This window comes from Physella acuta, unplaced genomic scaffold (assembly GCF_028476545.2).
Source record: "Physella acuta isolate Inbredline_101_S28 unplaced genomic scaffold, ASM2847654v3 ptg000016l, whole genome shotgun sequence".
Taxonomy (NCBI): domain Eukaryota; kingdom Metazoa; phylum Mollusca; class Gastropoda; family Physidae; genus Physella; species Physella acuta.
Window position 1 is genome coordinate 17,048 of NW_026731536.1, and position 19,101 is coordinate 36,148.

General features: G+C 37.4%; 3 protein-coding genes across 3 annotated transcripts; all 3 read right to left on the reverse strand.

The window, feature by feature from the left end:
- Positions 1-4,094: 4,094 nt before the first annotated feature.
- On the reverse strand, positions 4,095-8,292 carry LOC131936719 (uncharacterized). Its single transcript, XM_059293786.1, has 4 exons — positions 8,276-8,292; positions 7,619-7,749; positions 5,605-7,101; positions 4,095-4,485 (listed from the first exon to the last, which is right to left on the reverse strand). The coding sequence occupies exons 1-4, from the start codon at positions 8,276-8,278 to the stop codon at positions 4,461-4,463; spliced, it is 1,656 nt and encodes a 551-aa protein (XP_059149769.1). The 5' UTR covers positions 8,279-8,292; the 3' UTR covers positions 4,095-4,460.
- Positions 8,293-9,440: 1,148 nt separating this feature from the next.
- Positions 9,441-12,380, reverse strand: LOC131936835 (uncharacterized). Its single transcript, XM_059293930.1, has 3 exons — positions 12,250-12,380; positions 11,415-11,557; positions 9,441-11,253 (listed from the first exon to the last, which is right to left on the reverse strand). Exons 1-3 carry the CDS (start codon positions 12,283-12,285, stop codon positions 10,659-10,661), a joined length of 774 nt encoding a protein of 257 aa, XP_059149913.1. The 5' UTR covers positions 12,286-12,380; the 3' UTR covers positions 9,441-10,658.
- Positions 12,381-14,362: 1,982 nt separating this feature from the next.
- LOC131936764 (tachykinin-like peptides receptor 86C) lies at positions 14,363-17,361 on the reverse strand. The gene is made up of 2 exons (XM_059293832.1): positions 17,234-17,361; positions 14,363-15,559 (listed from the first exon to the last, which is right to left on the reverse strand). Exons 1-2 carry the CDS (start codon positions 17,357-17,359, stop codon positions 14,606-14,608), a joined length of 1,080 nt encoding a protein of 359 aa, XP_059149815.1. The 5' UTR covers positions 17,360-17,361; the 3' UTR covers positions 14,363-14,605.
- Between the last annotated feature and the right edge of the window lie 1,740 nt (positions 17,362-19,101).

Consider the following 19,101-nt stretch of genomic DNA (forward strand, 5'->3'; position numbering starts at 1 on the left):
CTTTTTGAATCAGATGTAGAGTGTAATTATAGTGTAATTATAGTGTAATTATAGTGTAATTATAGTGTAATTATAGTGTAATTTTATGTTTGCACAACCCCCCATTTATTTTTTATATTTCTAATACAAAAATGCAGCTAAAATGATATTTCAATTTGTTTTTCCAACCCATTTTGGCGCCCCCTGAGGTCGGCGCCCGGGGACATTTGTACCCCCCCCCCCTCGCTACGCCTCTGGTTAGATATTGTTTATCATAAATACATGGTCCATATATATATATATATATATATATATATATATATATATATATATATATATATATATATATATATATATATATATACATATATATATATGTCCCTGCATATGTATATACATTTTAAACGAGCTATCTTTAACTTAGTTTTTAGCAACAGCTCTATACTATAATTAACATCAACGTATAGACATACCTGTTAGATGAACGTATTGAATTAAAACGACAAACAGAAACCAACCAATCATGCTGAGACATAAATTTAAACCAACAACTAAACACACAACTAGTTCTAGGTTTGTGTCGTTTATGCACCCAGAGCCAAAAAAATCTGTTCGTACCTTAATTAAAATGCGTAAACAATTAACACTTCGTCTGCTAAGTAATAAAGGTTAGGTGCCTACCTGTATGCTAATATTGTAAAAACGAAACCGCCCCTCCCCCACTCATCCTGTCATTTTTGTTGTGTTGTTGGCGTGGTGTGGCCCAGTGACACATTTCAATCTCGTGAGAAACTTACCAACAAATAATACTTTTAAAAAATTGGAAGTAGAAAGTAAATCGGCCTAATGCTTTTAAAATCTTTCATAATTTTATAAGCTTTTAGACGAATCACAATATTATACGAACAAAATAACATTTTATTCTTCTTCTTCTTTGTTCTTAATTTTGGAGTTGTCTCTCTTAGAAGAGTTGCTGCCCCCAGCTGCCGAGCTTCATCTGCCAGGGGGTTTGAACTCGAGACTTTTCGGTTTAGTAACAATGAGATTTTACCTAACATTTAATTAAATAGGCTATACACAAATTCATAACAGTAACAGGAAAGAAAACAAAACAAAATGTATTACTTACACACACAAAAACAACAACACCGTGAAGAAACAAATAAACGCAATGCTCGAACAAAACTAGCTATGTACTATATTGCTCTTCACACTTTTCTCAATGTTGTGATTTAAGTCCAGTCTTATAAAGCTCGTGTTTTATATTGTACTGTTGTATATCACACCGATGTATAAGCGCTCATACTGTGCAGCACATCATGTATGACATGTATTAAAGTATGTGCTTAGGTGAGCATTGTTTATGTGTATGTTTATGTTATTTCCAAGTAAAATATACATTAGAGACAAATACACACAACATTGACACGCACAGACACACATACAATTAATGCACAGACACACATACAATTGACACACATGGACACATAACATTGACACGCAGTGACTACATACAGTTATCATTTAGAGACACATAGACACACATAGACGCATATTACATTGACACGTAGAAAAACACAGACACACATAGACGCACATAGACACACATAGACGCATATTACATTGACACATAGAAAAACACAGACACACATAGACGCACATAGACACACATAGACGCATGTTACATTGACACATAGAAAAACACAGACACACATAGACGCACATAGACACACATAGACGCATATTACATTGACACAGAGAAAAACACATAGACGCTCATAGACATACATAGACGCATATTACATTGACACATAGAAAAACACAGACACACCTAGACGCACATAGACACACATAGACGCATATTACATTGACACAGAGAAAAACACATAGACACACATGGACGCACATAGATACACATAGAAGCACATAGACACACATAGACACACATAGACGCACATAACATTGACACACAGAGACACACATAACATTGACAGAGATAAAAACAACCGACACACACAACAGAAACACAACATGACAGACACAAATACAAACAGCATCAGAGGGACAAAACAACACATAAATGATAACACACCATAAATATGGGACACAGACCGACACACAACAATAAAACAAACGAAAGCGCACGAACTCGATTGGTTAAAAAAACAGATCCATCCATTTCAAGCCAGCCAAACCCCCCCCCCCCCCCCCCCCCATTAAACTGTTCCTTTTATTTCAACTCTCGTGTTTTTTGTAAACAAACAACCTCATTCATCACGACGTCCTGTACTTGTCTCTCTTATCTCAAAAAAAAAAAAACAAGTTTCTTTATACCAATGTACTAGCGTTTGAATGAGTAATGCAACCTTTTTTCAAAATGATTTATTATCAGGAGTTTGAAAACAATTTAACGTTTTATAAGTGTATACATTTGTTTTGTGTAATAAAAATAGTTGCATCAAAATGAAATAACTGAACATTTTAAAGCTTTTTATTTTTATACAGTGAGACAATCAACTAAAAACTTGGAAAAATGTCAGCAAGCAGGTAGGACGAAATAACACCCAGCGTTGGTTCTAGGTGGTATACAATAAACACAGGGTTTAAAGGTACAAGGAAAAACAGTAGGAATATATCTTTTTATATTCGAACAAAAACCCGTATTTGATCTGGACTCTCTCTTACCCCCCCCCCCCTCCTTCAGTCAGGCTTCCATTGTTCAGCAAGTGATACTATACTAAAGTAATCATGTACACAAATCCAATGATTTGCGAGAATTTGCAACTTTTAAAGTTGGTGTCAGCCCCCACCCCCCCACCCCCCACCCACCAAAGTTGATGTCAACTCCTCCCCCTTCCACCATTTAAGATGGGCATCGTTTCGGCAACATGGTCTAAGATAGTATCATCCATCAGTTCACTCAAAACATCTGCTTCTATAAACTTCATCGCAGAATTGTAAAATCTATCACGTAACCAACCGCTTTCAACATAATCAGCGACCTCAAACCCTAATTCCCGCCTGAGACTGATCTTAAGCCTGAACCACTTTTTTGTCCTATAAACGGAGCAAGACCTTGGCCTACTTTTCATGTTTGACTAACGATAACCTAATGATTAACGATTTGGTTTCTGAGAAAATATTCTGACAAAACTCGTTTGATCAAGTAGTTCTGTTTTCTCAGGAAACTTATTCTGTCGTGCTTGGAGCTTGTGTTCAGTGGCGTAACAACCCCGAGGTCGCAGCCCCCCCCCCCCCTTAGTGTGTATAAGTAAATAAATCAAGCTCTTATGGCAAATGAAGCTTTTTGAAAATTATTTTTAAATTATTGGTATTGGAAAGATTTGTATGATCTAGCGGCTAGATTCTAGCCCACATAGTGTAAAACAAAAAAAAAATCTTTAGGAACGTAACAAGCTGCTGATGGTGCAAGAACAAAGTAGTTTCTAAAACTAGTACGAGTTTCAAATTGAAAGGCTAAAGTAGTTTACATTGTGTCCAGTGTTTCATCAAGGCTTTTTTCTCCGGGGGGGGGGGGGGGGCGGACGCTAGTAAAAAAGTATGTCTACTATATAAATTCCATCTCGTTCGGGGGGGGGGGGGGGGACGGTTGACTTTCTTAAATTGAATTGTGCTAGAAAAAAAGTATGTTTTAAAATTTAAAGTAGAGCAAACAGATGCAAAAAAGAATTCCATCTTTTTTTTTTTTTCTTGCTGAAATCATGTTGGATAAAGAAGACTAACAATGACACTTTGCAAAAAAAAAATATTCCATCTGATAGGTCAGGGGTCGGCAACCTGCGGCTCGCGAGCCGCATGCGGCTCTTTAGCTACCACGATGCGGCTCTCCAGCTCCTTGAACAAATACTAATAATCTTAATAAAAAAAAAATATTTGAAATAAAAAAAAATGTTAGTGGCTCTTTAAAACGAGGGAAATTTTGAAAAATTGTAACTTTTGGCTCTTCCGCTTCAAAAGGTTGCCGACCCCTGTGATAGGTGACTGAACAGGTAGGCCTACATTATGCAATTGGTACCATTTCGAAGCAGTTTTTAAATGAATTCTCTTTAAATGAACTTGCATCAAGGTTTTAATTTATAGCATTTACCCTAAAACAATGTTTACCTTTTAATAAAAACAAAATATGTTTTATAAATTAATAGCACACAGTAATTTTACACAACCGAGTAAAAGTATATTCTTTAATAAAACACGATTAAAAAGAAATAATAAAATATTACACAGAACTATATTAAAGAGTGTTAGTTATTTCCCCTTCGGCGAATGTTTTGGTGGTCCTCCCACTCCCCTCCCCCTCCAGCTGGTCTAAATGTGCTAAAGCGCTAGTGTGATGTTTTTAAAAACGTGTTTTTCGTAGAATGGGATTAGAGCTTTGGGCTCGGTGAAAACCTAGGTAATCCAAAGGCTGGATGTTGACCACGATTCCATTCATAGACTTAGGCCGAAGAAGTCGATCCATTCTATTTGCTCTGTGCGCCATCAAGTCTGGAAAGTGGAAGGGGCTTGATGTTATATGTTGTGCAGTATTGTAACTAGCACCCTGTAAATTGCCGTGGATTCCCGGAGAAATGTGCCTAGACCAAGGTACTCAGGTGCTAAGTCTATGTACTTTGTCTTGGTACTAAGTCTATGTACTTTGTCTTGGTACTAAGTCTATGTACTTTGGGTACTAAGTCAATGTACTTTGGGTACTAAGTCGATGTACTTTGTCATGACTAAGTTGAGGGGCTTTATCTTGGTGCTAATTCGAAATATTCTGTCAGTACTTTGTTAAGGAACATGTGATAGATTCACGGTACTACAGCGGTTCATATGATCACGGCACTACGGCGGTTCATATGATCACAGCACGACAGCGGTTCAAATGATCGAGGCAATACAGCGATTCATACGATCACGGCACAAAATCAGGTATCACACCACGTTATAGTGGCACTATACATTCAATAGATCACAGTATAATAGCATGGCTGATGTCATTTAATAAATATTCTAGATGGTAAATACTTCTATGGTCCCGGTAGAATTTCAAGGATCATGATGTTATAACGGCTCAAGAAATCACAGCAGGGGTGACTTCATTTGATTCAAATATTAGCCCTGCTAAGTCACGGTTTGTTGACTTACACGGTGCTAAGTCACGGTCTATTGCCTTACACGGTGCTAAGTCACGACTGTTGACTTACACGGTGCTAAGTCACGGTCTATTGCCTTACACGGTGCTAAGTCACGGACTGTTGACTTACACGGTGCTAACTAACGGACTGTTGACTTACACGGTGCTAAGTCACGGTCTATTGCCTTACACGGTGCTAAGTCACGGACTGTTGACTTACACGGTGCTAACTAACGGACTGTTGACTTACACGGTGCTAAGTCACGACTGTTGACTTACACGGTGCTAAGTCACGACTGTTGACTTACACGGTGCTAAGTCACGGACTGTTGCTTTACACGGTGCTAAGTCACGGACTGTTGCTTTACACGGTGCTAAGTCACGGACTGTTGACTTACACGGTGCTAACTAACGGACTGTTGACTTACACGATGCTAAGTCACGGTCTGTTGACTTACACGGGGCTAAGTCACGGTCTGTTGACTTACACGATCTGCGTGCACGCGTACGGCGACACGGCTTCCGGTCTGTGTATCAGCCGTCTGTCAGCCTGCTCGTCATTGGCTGTTGCTAGGCGACCGTCGTCCCGCCGACAGCATCCGTCCTTGTAGCTAAAACACACCAATACAGCCACCGCCACCACCGCGACGACGCCAACGGCAGCAACAATCACATACACAGTCACGGCCGCGGGTCTGGTGTCTGATCTATGTGACAGTTGTCTGCTGTCGTCGGGTCTCAGAAATACGATGATGCTGGCCTCGCGAACCCAGCAGCCGAACTTGTGGACAGCCGAACACTGGCAACGGGAGCCGTTGAATGTCTTGTTGCCATGGATACGAAACTGTACTTGATGACCGGAAGCGGTTAGATCTAGCACGACCTTTTCTTCCTTCAAACACCTGACCTTTGACCTGGTAATCAACCCTTTACTGGCGTCTGCGCGGCAGGAAAAGTCTTGAATAGATGGTTTGACCTGAACTGTGGACTGCAGTTTAAAGTCGTTAATGTAGAATTGTAAAGAGCCAACAGCTAAGGCTGAAGTTTCTATTTTTAGCTCCGAAACGCGAGATGTTTTATTTTCTAGTAATTGATTCCTACACATAACTATATTTTTGATTGGTCGATCCGTGTTAATGAATTTACAGCTTGGCGTATCGTTTACATCAAGCACACCACGCGATAGTAAATATTTTGTATAATCCAAATGGGATTCGAACCCATCAGCTTCACTGATATACACTACTGAGTTGTTTAAACCAGCGCAAGTTTGTATCTTTGTTGTTCTATAGAATGTGGGCCACGTGGCCGTAGGTTGTGTGTTTTCTGTAGTGCTAGCAGTATAGAATCTCTTAGCCTGTTCAACATCCGTTGTGGTATTAAGTTTTTTGGTTTGTGTGTTTTCAAAAAATGCCGGGATACTTAAAGCATTAGTTTGTCGAACTGGGAAAGATGCGTTTCTCACGTACATATCGAGTTTCGGAACGACAACAGCAAAAAATAAGTAAACACCGCGTCGAAGGTTGACTATGTCGATCGCGCATGAAGACATGAAGTAACCGGGACTACTTTCATCCATCGTGTCGTTGTAGACAAACCCGCTGTCGATGACTCGCGTTGAACCTGACGTCATCTCGTACTGCGTGACGTTACACGTCAACCCCGGGTAGATTTTTCCAGTCGTGTACGTCAGACGTAAGCTGTCGTTTCCGGTGATGACGACATTGTAGTCTGCTGATTCCGGTTTAAAGAAAACACGCATCCGGCACACGAGCAAATCCTGACGTCGCTTGTCACCTTGAACTTTGACACATTTGATTTCCGTGTTCCTGTCTATTGCTCCAACATTGGCCAGGGTCAGATTACTGTGTGTGCGCGTGAAAGTCAAACCAAACCTGCCGTGGTTGACTCGGCACGCGCCACTCTGGGTGTGGTCACATGGGGGCACCTCGCGGCCATCGCTTAAAACCCACAGGATGCCGCCGCTGCACAAAACAAAATTAAAGAAATATTAAAAACCTGTACAATTATTTTTCACACAAAACAAAATTAAAGAAATATTAAAAACTTATTCAATTCTTTTTCACACAAAACAAAAAAAAGAAATATTAAAAACTTATTCAATTCTTTTTCACACAAAAAAAATTAAAGAAATATTAAAAACTTATTCAATTCTTCTTCACACAAAACAAAATTAAAGAAATATTAAAAAGCTATACAATTATTTTTCACACAAAACAAAATTAAAGAAATTATTTTAAAAACTTTTTCATCGGAAATTAAATTATTGACAACTGCACGTGAAAACGAAATATAATAAATTATTATGAGTATCATTGCATTTAAGTTAAAGAATATGATTAGTTCTTTCATAATCCTCGATTAATTTGGTAAAAAGTCATTCAATTAGGTCAATGAGACAGCGAAGATTTTCCAAGTTATTTCTTAAAAAGTAAACTAACAGCAACTTTAAAATAAACATCCAAATGTTAAACAATCTACCCCGTGAGGTCTGTGTGGCATGTCAAGGTGTAAGGTCTCCCCTCCTGTGCAGGTGGACACTGTGTGCAGGTACTGGCAGGGAGCAGCAGGCAGTAGATCACTGTGACAGTGCGGAAACTACAGGAGAATCTCTGATCACATGAGATGAAGAGATGAGTGAGTACACAATATATATATATATATATATATATATATATATATATATATATATATATATATATATATATATATATATATATATATATATATATATATATATATATATATATATATTAAGTACACGGACCTTTGACCCCAGGTGCTTTGACCATAGGGGTTGGGGTTAGACCATAGGGGTATGACCAGAGAGGGATTGACCATAGGTGGTTTGACCACAGGGGTTAGACCAGAGGGGTTTCATTAGATAGTTTTTGACCAGAGGGGTTAGACCATTGGTGGTTTGACCACCTATTAGTAAAAACTAGGAATAGCTTCTAAATGTACCTTTACAATAAAATCAGACTAATATTTATAGTCTTTACAGCCAGGGAAAAATTTAACTTATTTTAATTTAATTTTAACATTATTAAAAGTATATTTAAAAAATTTAATGCATTACCTACGTTTTTAATTTCTTTATAATTTATAAATAAAGCAAGTAATCATGTATTTACTTACCATTACGGGTCTGTTAGCGAATGGATATCGGGAACCAAAGTCTTAAGTCAAGTCACTTCAATTTCTTAGGTGTTTTTTCCTTTATTTAAAAAAAAACCAACCAGACCATAGAACGAAACTCTTGGAAAGTTTATTTTTTCGTGTTTATTCATAAAATTATTTGTGGTTTACAGCAGCAACCAAAACATCGACCACACGCACAACAGCAACCACAACAGCAATAACACCAGCAGCCACAATAACAACTTCAGCAGCAAAGATAAAACAATAGAGGCGGTATGTTCGATTAAAATCGGTTGCTTGTAGTTGTTTGCTTCCATTCGATATTTCTAACCACAAACACTTTCTGTTTCTCATCTAAATGTGTTACAAATCCACCCCCTTCCCAACCCTACATTTTTCCAGGAAAAGTTAAATGGGATTTTACCAAAAACGATTCATTACATGTAATGTTACTTTAAGCCGATTTGGCAGTTCTAAAGATTTATATCTTTAAAAAGCCTTCCTAGCATGGAACCATGTACACTTCAAGCTTATGTTGATATTTTTTTCACAGCTGAATTCAGTTCTATAAATACCGATCGATACCTGTATTTGTAATCACCGTTTTTTTTTTTAAGAAAACTAAATCTAGCGGGAATTCCCCTTGGTTTATTTAAAAATGTGTTTCTATTGACAACATCCGTGACGATAAGACCTGTAGGCTGTTGGATCGACTTGTAAAAGATTTCGCGCTCTCCGTTCAATTGCTTAACACACAGTACACGGACCATTGATCTTGGATCAATTGAACATACACAAGGGAATTATGCCCCGTATCCCCCCCCCTTTCCCGAACCCAAACCCTAGTATCTCGAATTACATTCAATAATGTCTTTAAATATGTATTCAATACACCAAGCATGCTAATATATATATATATATATATATATATATATATATATATATATATATATATATATATATATATATATATATATATATATAAATATATATATATATATATATATATATATATATATATATATATATATATGTATGTATGTATGTGTGTGTGTGTGTGTGTGTGTGCATTTTTACATTTGGGAAAATGTTTGAACCCCTCCCATGACAAATTCCTAGCTACGCCACTGATGAAGATCATACATTGGGAGATGCACGAAGACGTAACACTTAAAATATTTATTTGAAAACAAAATAAATACATATAATACCAAGGTTCTGTAAATAATTATTTCTGTCTTAAAAACGCTCTATATACTTTCATGCGACAAAACTGTTGACAAATAAAGCTAAAATTACTGTACGCCAACATTTAGGTATTACGTAAAAAAAAGAAAACATTAAAAAGACCTCAAATAAGCGATACTTCACGTAAACAAGTGATACAACATTTTCATACAACGATTTGTCACGTAATTATACATTCTTAAAATAGTCTGTATAATTAGATAAGACAAAATTTGATTAAACTGTATAGATCTATATTTAAAAAGTAGAAGCAGCCTACAATAATCTTTAAAGAAGGGTTGGAAACTTAATTTAATTCTAAAATAAATCAATGTAGGTTAAAGAGATGATACACTATAACTAGTTTCGTCTAATGTAACTCTACAAACAGTTTAAAAATGTATGTCTAAAAATGAAATTAAGTAGATTATATATGTAAACAACAGCTAGAACAATGATAGCGAAAAACAGTTGAGAAATGATTGTTTGTTTCTTTAACGTGCCAAGACATCCCGTTGTTTCAAGAGATGGTGACTCAAGTCGAAAGGTTCTTGTCATAATTTTATTCATTTAACTGTTTATAAGAATTGTATATTCTAGTCTCAATATTAATCAAGAGTAATAGTTCGCTAAATATTACAATATTTTGTTTTTAATTTTTGTTGAATTTTTATTTTTTGGGTACTTTAATATATTCTATGTTTTGATCAAATTTTTTCCCATATTTATGTTTTTGTTGCATCTTGTGTAGACATACTGCTCTAACTACGGCTATAACGACAAACATGCTTATTATTAGAATAACCGTCACAAACGCCACATATGTAGTTGTATCAGGGAATTCTGGGTATAGTAAGTCTAGGTTTGTTTTGTTTATATAAGTCATGTTAGATACATCAAAGTCGGGGGTGCTGCAGATACATAAAACGTCGAGTTCTTCTCGACTAGAATTCGGTTCAAACATTTTTGTGAGCAGGTAACTGCCGTCGACATCCGCAGATTCCTGCCGCAAGGTTTCACATGTGGAGTCGAAACAAATGGAGATGGCGACGTGTGAGCTGTTTGTAAACCCGAGAGCTCGACAGGTAACTAACAAACGGTGTGGGCTGTCAACGTGGTGCTCGATTAGCACCTGTCGTCTGGATGTTGGCACCTAGACTGTCTGAGTGGGCGGGGCAGGGGTGGAGGCGTTTCTGACGTATGTTGTCAAGTTTGGAGCGAAGACGGTGAAATACGTGTAGTTACCCGGGGTCAGGTAGGGGAGGTCGATGGAGCAAACGGTCGTCAAAAGGTCAGGGTGTTTGTCCGACTTGACATACGAGTAGTTGAAGTGTCGGTCAATGATAGTCTTGCGTTGTTGGTCTTCTTCATACTGCGTCATGTTACACGTCATTTCCGGGTAGCCCCCGGGGGCTGTGCACGTGACCCTGTGACTGTTCTCTCCCGTGGGTAGGACTTGACACAGCGGGTTACGGGGCTTGTGGAAAGTCATCAGGCGAGCAGATCTGACTTGTATTGTCGAGGACGGGTTGCCGTTCTTTAAGGCGCGGCATTGGATGGAGTTGTCCCTGTGTGCTTGAGTTATCTTCCCTATCCGTAGTCTGCTGTGGGTCTTGGTGCCGTTGACGTAACACATGACCTTGACCGAACTGTCAAGATGGCGGTGTCTGTCACAGGTATCAGCGCCACAACACCTGTCGAATATTTTCTTCCCGTTTGGCGTAGCTATCGTCCACACGTGTGTGTCGCTGAGAAGTTACATTTAAAAAATTTTTGGATCGAATAACTTTTGTTTTTAACAAAAAGAAATATCAATAAGATAAACTTCAACCACTTTTAACATAATAAATTATAAATCAATACCAACGTATAATATATTAGATATTTATAAAACAGACAACCAACATACTTGATGTCGTCACTAGTACACTCCATGACAAAATCTCGACCTTCTTCTCTAAAATATGGAAATGGCTCCTCCAGATTATGTTTCTGGCTAGGAGACTTTTCCAGAAGGAACGAACCTGTGTAGTGGACCAACATCATCACAACCTGCAGATTGATGGGACAATGGTATGAGTAGGTGAGTTTAGCTTATGAAAGGCGTGGGTTCAAATCTCTGTCCCACGCTACTCTCTCTGTAAAGCAATATGTCTTGTCAAGTATAAGTTGTGACAAGCCTGCGTGTTAAGACTAGTCATCGCGCAGGCACACATACGTTTGTTCTGGTTATGGAATCGGATTAACTCTAATCCCTCGACTCTTGGATTATCAGCTATTCTAGTTTTTTTTTCAACTATGTAAATAAATTTCCACTTTAATTAAAAAGTCTACTTTAAAAAATTACAACTGCCGTGTTTATGTAACGTATCAAAACTAATACAGTAGATCAGTGCTCAACATCAGACAGCTGTTAATATCTATTCTAACCCAATACTGACCGCGTTTACTGACAAACACATGAAGGTCGTTTAGTCTAATGACCTAAAAATAGCATCAACCATGACACACATAACGCTTCCTTATCGCAGCAGAGTTACACAAAACCCTTTACTCATCCGTAGATGACTTGAAACATTATTACAAATACAGGTTTTTTTTACATCTAACTCACTGTAACCAAGGCCCTTAATCAAACCATACGCTAGCTAGCTTGTTTGCATGTGAATTTTGTAAGAATTTGAACTTTGGCCTATGTACAATGCGAATGTTCTACTCTACAATGGTACAGAAAACGAACTTACCAAGTGTGTTAACAGTAACATCGCTAATTGTTTCATTCAAATAATGTACTGTGACTACATTTGTGTCGATATTCCTCACTGCTGTATTTTTGGGCGCTTACGTTTATGTTCACAGCAGCTACGTTTTTTTCCGGGAAAACCCAATTTTTTTTCTTGGAAAAATAAAAAAACCGTCTATATTGATTTATATTTAGGCCTAGTGCGGCCTTGTAGCTTGTTTGGCAAAAGCTATGGAAGCAAATCCAAAACTAAAACCAAGCTATTATTGGAGTCTACGGCCTAGACGACGCATAACAAGTTGACACGTATACTTAATTATATTGGGAGGGGGGGGGGATCTCTTCCCAACACTAAAAATTAAGAACGCGGAAGAAGAAGAAAGAATGTTTATACTTGGAACGTAATTTAACGTCAAGGGACAAAAGAACCTTTTTATCCCCCGGGCCTTAAGGCAAAGAATAATAAAGTTGAATGTTGAAAAGCATAATGGAAATCAATAATATGATCAATAATGTGGAGACGGGTTATACATTTTTTACGAGCTTTTATTTAACTTGAATTTTCCATTGTCTTAGTGAGGCATGCTTGACACAGCTGAGATACGTCACTAGAATACCACTGATCTTACACACTTCTTCACATTCGTCAACTGACAACCTCCACGTCAACACCTACCATTCCACAATACAACACCCACAACCAAGGGCTACAACTACACACACTTAAAGGTTACCTGTGCCTGTCACCCAACACACACACACACACACACACACAAACACACACACACACACAACCAAGGGAGGCTACCATGTAGTCGAGAGTTACTTTTTCCTGATGTTTCTGTAACAGTTCCTTCTCATTTCCTCTTCAGTAAATTAATACAGTAGATGGTACTGGGTTCGGGTAAAAAAATACTTCCAGAAAAAGGTCTGTGAATGTGAACAGTACGATTGTGATGGATAGACGGACATCATATCCTATCCCTCAGACACTCACAATATAGACATCCATAAGACACACGCAGATAGACACCATTAAGACACAAGTACGACATCCCACCGTGTTGGAAGTCATCTCTCCTGTAATGTAAGTCACCACAATCAGGTCGCCATAGTCAGGAGGTCACCATATCTGTTCGTGAATGTGTTGTATGTGTGTGAATGTGTGAGAATGTGTTGTATGTGTGAGAATGTTTTGTATGGGTGAGAATGTTTTGTATGAGTGAGAATGTTTTGTATGGGTGAGAATGTTTTGTATGAGTGAGAATGTTTTGTATGAGTGAGAATGTTTTGTATGAGTGAAAATGTTTTGTATGAGTGAGAATGTTTTGTATGAGTGAGAATGTTTTGTATGAGTGAAAATGTTTTGTATGAGTGAAAATGTTTTGTATGAGTGAAAATGTTTTGTATGAGTGAAAATGTTTTGTATGAGTGAGAATGTTTTGTATGAGTGAAAATGTTTTGTATGAGTGAGAATGTATTGTATGAGTGAAAATGTTTTGTATGAGTGAAAATGTTTTGTATGAGTGAAAATGTTTTGTATGAGTGAAAATGTTTTGTATGAGTGAAAATGTTTTGTATGAGTGAAAATGTTTTGTATGGGTGAAAATGTTTTGTATGAGTGAAAATGTTTTGTATGAGTGAAAATGTTTTGTATGAGTGAAAATGTTTTGTATGAGTGAAAATGTTTTGTATGAGTGAAAATGTTTTGTATGAGTGAAAATGTTTTGTATGAGTGAAAATGTTTTGTATGAGTGAAAATGTTTTGTATGAGTGAAAATGTTTTGTATGAGTGAAAATGTTTTGTATGAGTGAGAATGTGTTGCTAGGTTAGAAGTTTGTGTCATACATTGTTCATGTTGATAAGTAAACTATACATTTTCTGTTTGTGACAAGTTGTTAAACCATAACTTTAACCAACTTTTGCATAGGTTAAATCCGAACACGTGAAGTTAAACAAGTTAAACTTACCGAGTGCTTACAGTTTCAAACTGAAACCTTTGCTGTTTTGTTTTGAATGAGCTAACTAATACAACAACAAAAAAATATTTTTAAAAATCATTCAACAGTTAAAATATTATTTTTAGAATATTTTTATTTATTTTCGTTTTGGATGTTTAAATTATAAAAACCTAAACAAGAAAGTTATAGACCTATGGCTATTTTTTTGGTGAGTTATATCCCAATAATCGAATCTCCATTGATACCTGTATCGATTCTTTAATTGCCAAGGTCTGAGTTTTTAAATTTAAAAAAAAAACAGATTTCTCACAGTATCACAGATTCGATTTAGGGTACGTCTACGAGTCTTACAAAGGTGACAACTACATAAAAATAAAAACACGATTCTACTAGATCTACATATCATCTTTCAAGTCAACCTTCCCTTCAATACAGAACATCTTATTGAACTCGGCCTTGAACTTGCTGCTCATTGAATAATAAATAAAAATATTCAGCGACGAGTTGGTCGATTCCAGTATGAAGGAAAAAGACGAAACGATGAAAAAAATATTTCTGTACCCCCCAGTAATCGAGAGTTCCGGTTCGACAATCATCGCCACGAAAAACAGGGTCATTGGCGTGAAACAGACGATAAACAATGTGGAAATCATAACAATCATTCGGGCGACCTTTTGATCGCGGTTGGACACGTTATCAGACTTGCCCTGCGCGGTGGAGGCTTTTCGCCATTTTGTTTTTTCATTGAGCTTGACGACTAGAACTACGGTGCAAATAATGACCGTACCAAAAGCTGAAAATGGGATGAAAACGCTGTGAATTGCGAACAGAATTTTTTCAATCGCTTCCCTGTCTTCGGTGAAAACGAGTCCAATAAGAGTTCTATTCCTATCGGGGTAAAATTTCCAGGCGAACCTATTCACGTAGTACACCGGTCCTGTACTTGCTATGAGGATGATATAAATAATCAAAATAATAACCCCGACTCGTTTTGAAGTGACAATGGTCTTAACTTTGAGGGGCACCGTGATACAAAGACACCGTTCAAACGTGATACAGGCCGTGATCCAACTGGTGATACGGGTAAAGCTAACATGCGGCCAGCCCGCCGTCAGGTACTGCACCTCCATGGCTTCAAACGGGATGTCGGACTGGTTGAAGAGCGGGTTGAAGCAGGTGTTGAGCCAGATCAAGGTAACCAGACAGCCCAGGTCAGACAGTGCCAGACCGAAGAGGCTGACGTTGACGGGGTCGTTGAACCCGAGCCTGACGAACACGATCAAGTTGATGACGTTTGTCACAGTCCCGAACACGTCGATAAGTTGGCAGATGGTGGCGAAGTTTACTATCTGAAACAGGTAAAGTTTACTATCTGAAACAGGTGAAGTTTACTATCGGAAACAGGGGAGGGTTAAGTTTGCTATCTGAAACAGGTTAGGGTTAGGATTAAGTTTACTATCTGAAACAGGCGAAGTTTACTATCTGAAACAGGTGAAGTTTACTATCTGAAACAGGTAAAGTTTACTATCTGAAACAGGTGAAGTTTACTATCTGAAACAGGTGAAGTTTACTATCTGAAACAGGTGAAGTTTACTATCTGAAAAAGGTTAGGGCTAAGTTTACTATCTGAAACAGGTGAAGTTTACTATCTGAAAAAGGTTAGGGCTAGGGTTAACTTTACTATCTGAAACAGGTGAAGTTTTCTATCTGAAACAGGTGAGGGTTAAGTTTACTATCTGAAACAGGCTAAGTTTACTATCTGAAACAGGTGAAGTTTACTATCTGAAAAAGGTGAAGTTTACTATCTGAAACAGGTGACGTTTACTATATGAAAAAGGTTAGGGTTAGGGTTAAGTTTACTATTTAAAACAGGTGATGTTTACTATCTGAAACAGGTTAGGGCTAGGGTTAAGTTTACTATCTGAAACAGGTGAAGTTTACTATCTGAAACAGGTTAGGGCTAGGGTTAAGTTTACTATCTGAAACAGGTGAAGTTTACTATCTGAAACAGGTGAAGTTTACTATCTGAAAAAGGTTAGGGTTAGGGTTAAGTTTACTATTTAAAACAGGTGATGTTTACTATCTGAAAAAGGTGAGGGTTAGGGTTATGTTTACTATCTGAAACAGGTGAAGTTTACTATCTGAAAAAGGTTAGGGTTAAGTTTACTATCTGAAACAGGTGAAGTTTACTATCTGAAAAAGGTTAGGGCTAGGGTTAAGTTTACTATCTGAAACAGGTGAAGTTTACTATCTGAAACAGGTGAAGTTTACTATCTGAAAAAGGTTAGGGTTAGGGTTAAGTTTACTATCTGAAACAGGTGAGGTTTACTATCTGAAAAAGGTTAGGGTTAAGTTTACTATCTGAAACAGGTTAGGGCTAGGGTTAAGTTTACTATCTGAAACAGGTGAAGTTTACTATCTGAAACAGGTTAGGGCTAGGGTTAAGTTTACTATCTGAAACAGGTGAAGTTTACTATCTGAAACAGGTGAAGTTTACTATCTGAAAAAGGTTAGGGTTAGGGTTAAGTTTACTATTTAAAACAGGTGATGTTTACTATCTGAAAAAGGTTAGGGTTAGGGTTAATTTTACTATCTGAAACAGGTGAAGTTTACTATCTGAAAAAGGTTAGGGTTAAGTTTACTATCTGAAACAGGTGAAGTTTACTATCTGAAAAAGGTTAGGGCTAGGGTTAAGTTTACTATCTGAAACAGGTGAAGCTTACTATCTGAAACAGGTGAAGTTTACTATCTGAAAAAGGTTAGGGTTAGGGTTAAGTTTACTATCTGAAACAGGTGAAGTTTACTATCTGAAAAAGGTTAGGGTTAGGTTTACTATCTGAAACAGGTTAGGGTTAGGTTTACTATCTGAAAAAGGTTAGGATAAGTTTACTATCTGAAACAAGTTTGGGTTAAGTTTACTATCTGAAACAGGTGAAGTTTACTATCTGAAACAGGTTAGGGTTAAGTTCACTATCTGAAAAGGGCGAAGTTCACTATCTGAAACCCCATATCATCAAACAAACCTGAAAGATCAACCTCATATCATCGCTGACTAAACCGTCAATGACGCGAACTGCCACCACGTGATGTGTCGTCGTGTCACTGACATTGTCACCGCCAACTGTTTCTGTTTTATTAGCTTCCGACATTCTTGGAGCTGGCCAAAAAACTTAAAATACCCGGCCAGTTTCAATTTATAAGACAAAAAATATAAGCCAATATGGCAAGCCAGTGAGGTCAAATACACCGTACACGGTATGAACTCAGTCGATCAAGTTTCTCGATTGTTTGATAACACGACGGTTCATCGCCCCTGATAATTAACCCCCTGCCACTAATTGAGTTAATTATCTTAAAACTTGTACTGAAATAAAATCTTTCAAATCGTGCATGGACAATATTTTTGAGTACGTTTTCAGTATGAATTCACCCAAGCGTGTGACGTCTGCTAGTCACTAGGGACAAGTGAACAGGGTCAAACAATACAATCGATATTTCGTGCAATTATTTTTCTTAAATCAGTGATCAATACAAACAAAACGCACTAAATTGACGAAAGCGTTGGCCAATTATTGTGGTAAGTGCAAACAGCTTGTCAGTGAAATTAATGAAACGGAAGGTAATAATTATCTTTTTAACACATCATCTTAAGCCAGAAATCGATGGATTCGCAACACTTATTTGTATTGATGTAGAAGTTTACTGACAGCCACTACAAGCTGACAACTCAAGCATGGTATGTAAACATTTCAGATAATTTAATAAACATGGATTGGAAAAACAAACTGCGATTTGATAATTATTTAATGGCAGTGTATAGATTTGGTTTGTAATTGAGTAATGATGTTTAATTGTTTGAAATTAGTGTTGTATTGTTTTGATTTGACGGCTGTTGGGTTTAAAAAGGATCGCGTGTGTTGTGTGGTGATGTTTGTATACTGAAGTGACATGCTGTCCTTGTTTTAAGGCGTCAATACTTGTTGGATTGTGGGTATAAAAATCACGGCAATAACATTCAAGTTTTCCAGATTGGCGAGTTAAACTCTGACATTGTGATGTCATGTTAAGCTCTGATATCGTGACGTAATGTTAAGCTCTGACTTTGTGATATTATGTTACGTGCATAGTATCATGTTAAGTTCTGATATCTCTATGTATAGGTGAAGTCCAGTTCATGTTTCCTTACTTGATGTCAAGTTTGATGCTGACATTGTGATGTCATTCAGGCTACATGACAGGTAGAGCACAGCAACATGATGTCATGTTCAGTTCTGACATGTTGATGTCAAATTCTGTCTACCTGATGTAGCGTTATCTTTTTACCTCGTAACTTCAAGTTTGCAATCTCACATACGGTTGAGTCAGTTGGTCCTTACTTATATTGCTTTGGTAAAGAAAGTTGAATACTGAGATATTTTTAGATAGATTGATGGCAGATGTGACTTTTTAAAAATGAATGTTAATAATTCCAAACAACTTGTGTACTTCTGAAGGTGATTGACCGTACATTTATTACGCGCTAAGACGAGACTCATCATTATCGTCATCATCATCGTCATCATCATCATTTTTACCTTGTGGTACAAGACACATGGAGCCAAGATGCGACTCAGTAATTTAAAATTGTGGCTTCACTAGAACTCACACTGAACACCTACAAGAGCTAGATCTGTGTACCGCCTGTTTTACGATCTATATACTATTCTTTATTTTATATAAATCTTTGTTTGGCTAATTTAAGATAAAATTTAATTTGAAAGTTACTACTACTAGAACTAGAGTTAGATCTAGATCTATGCGCGTAAGGAGACTCAAAGTATAGTATAAAACTTCACTTATAATGTCAAGAGTAAATAGCTAACTTGGTAGTGAGGTCGGCTCTCATCTGGGT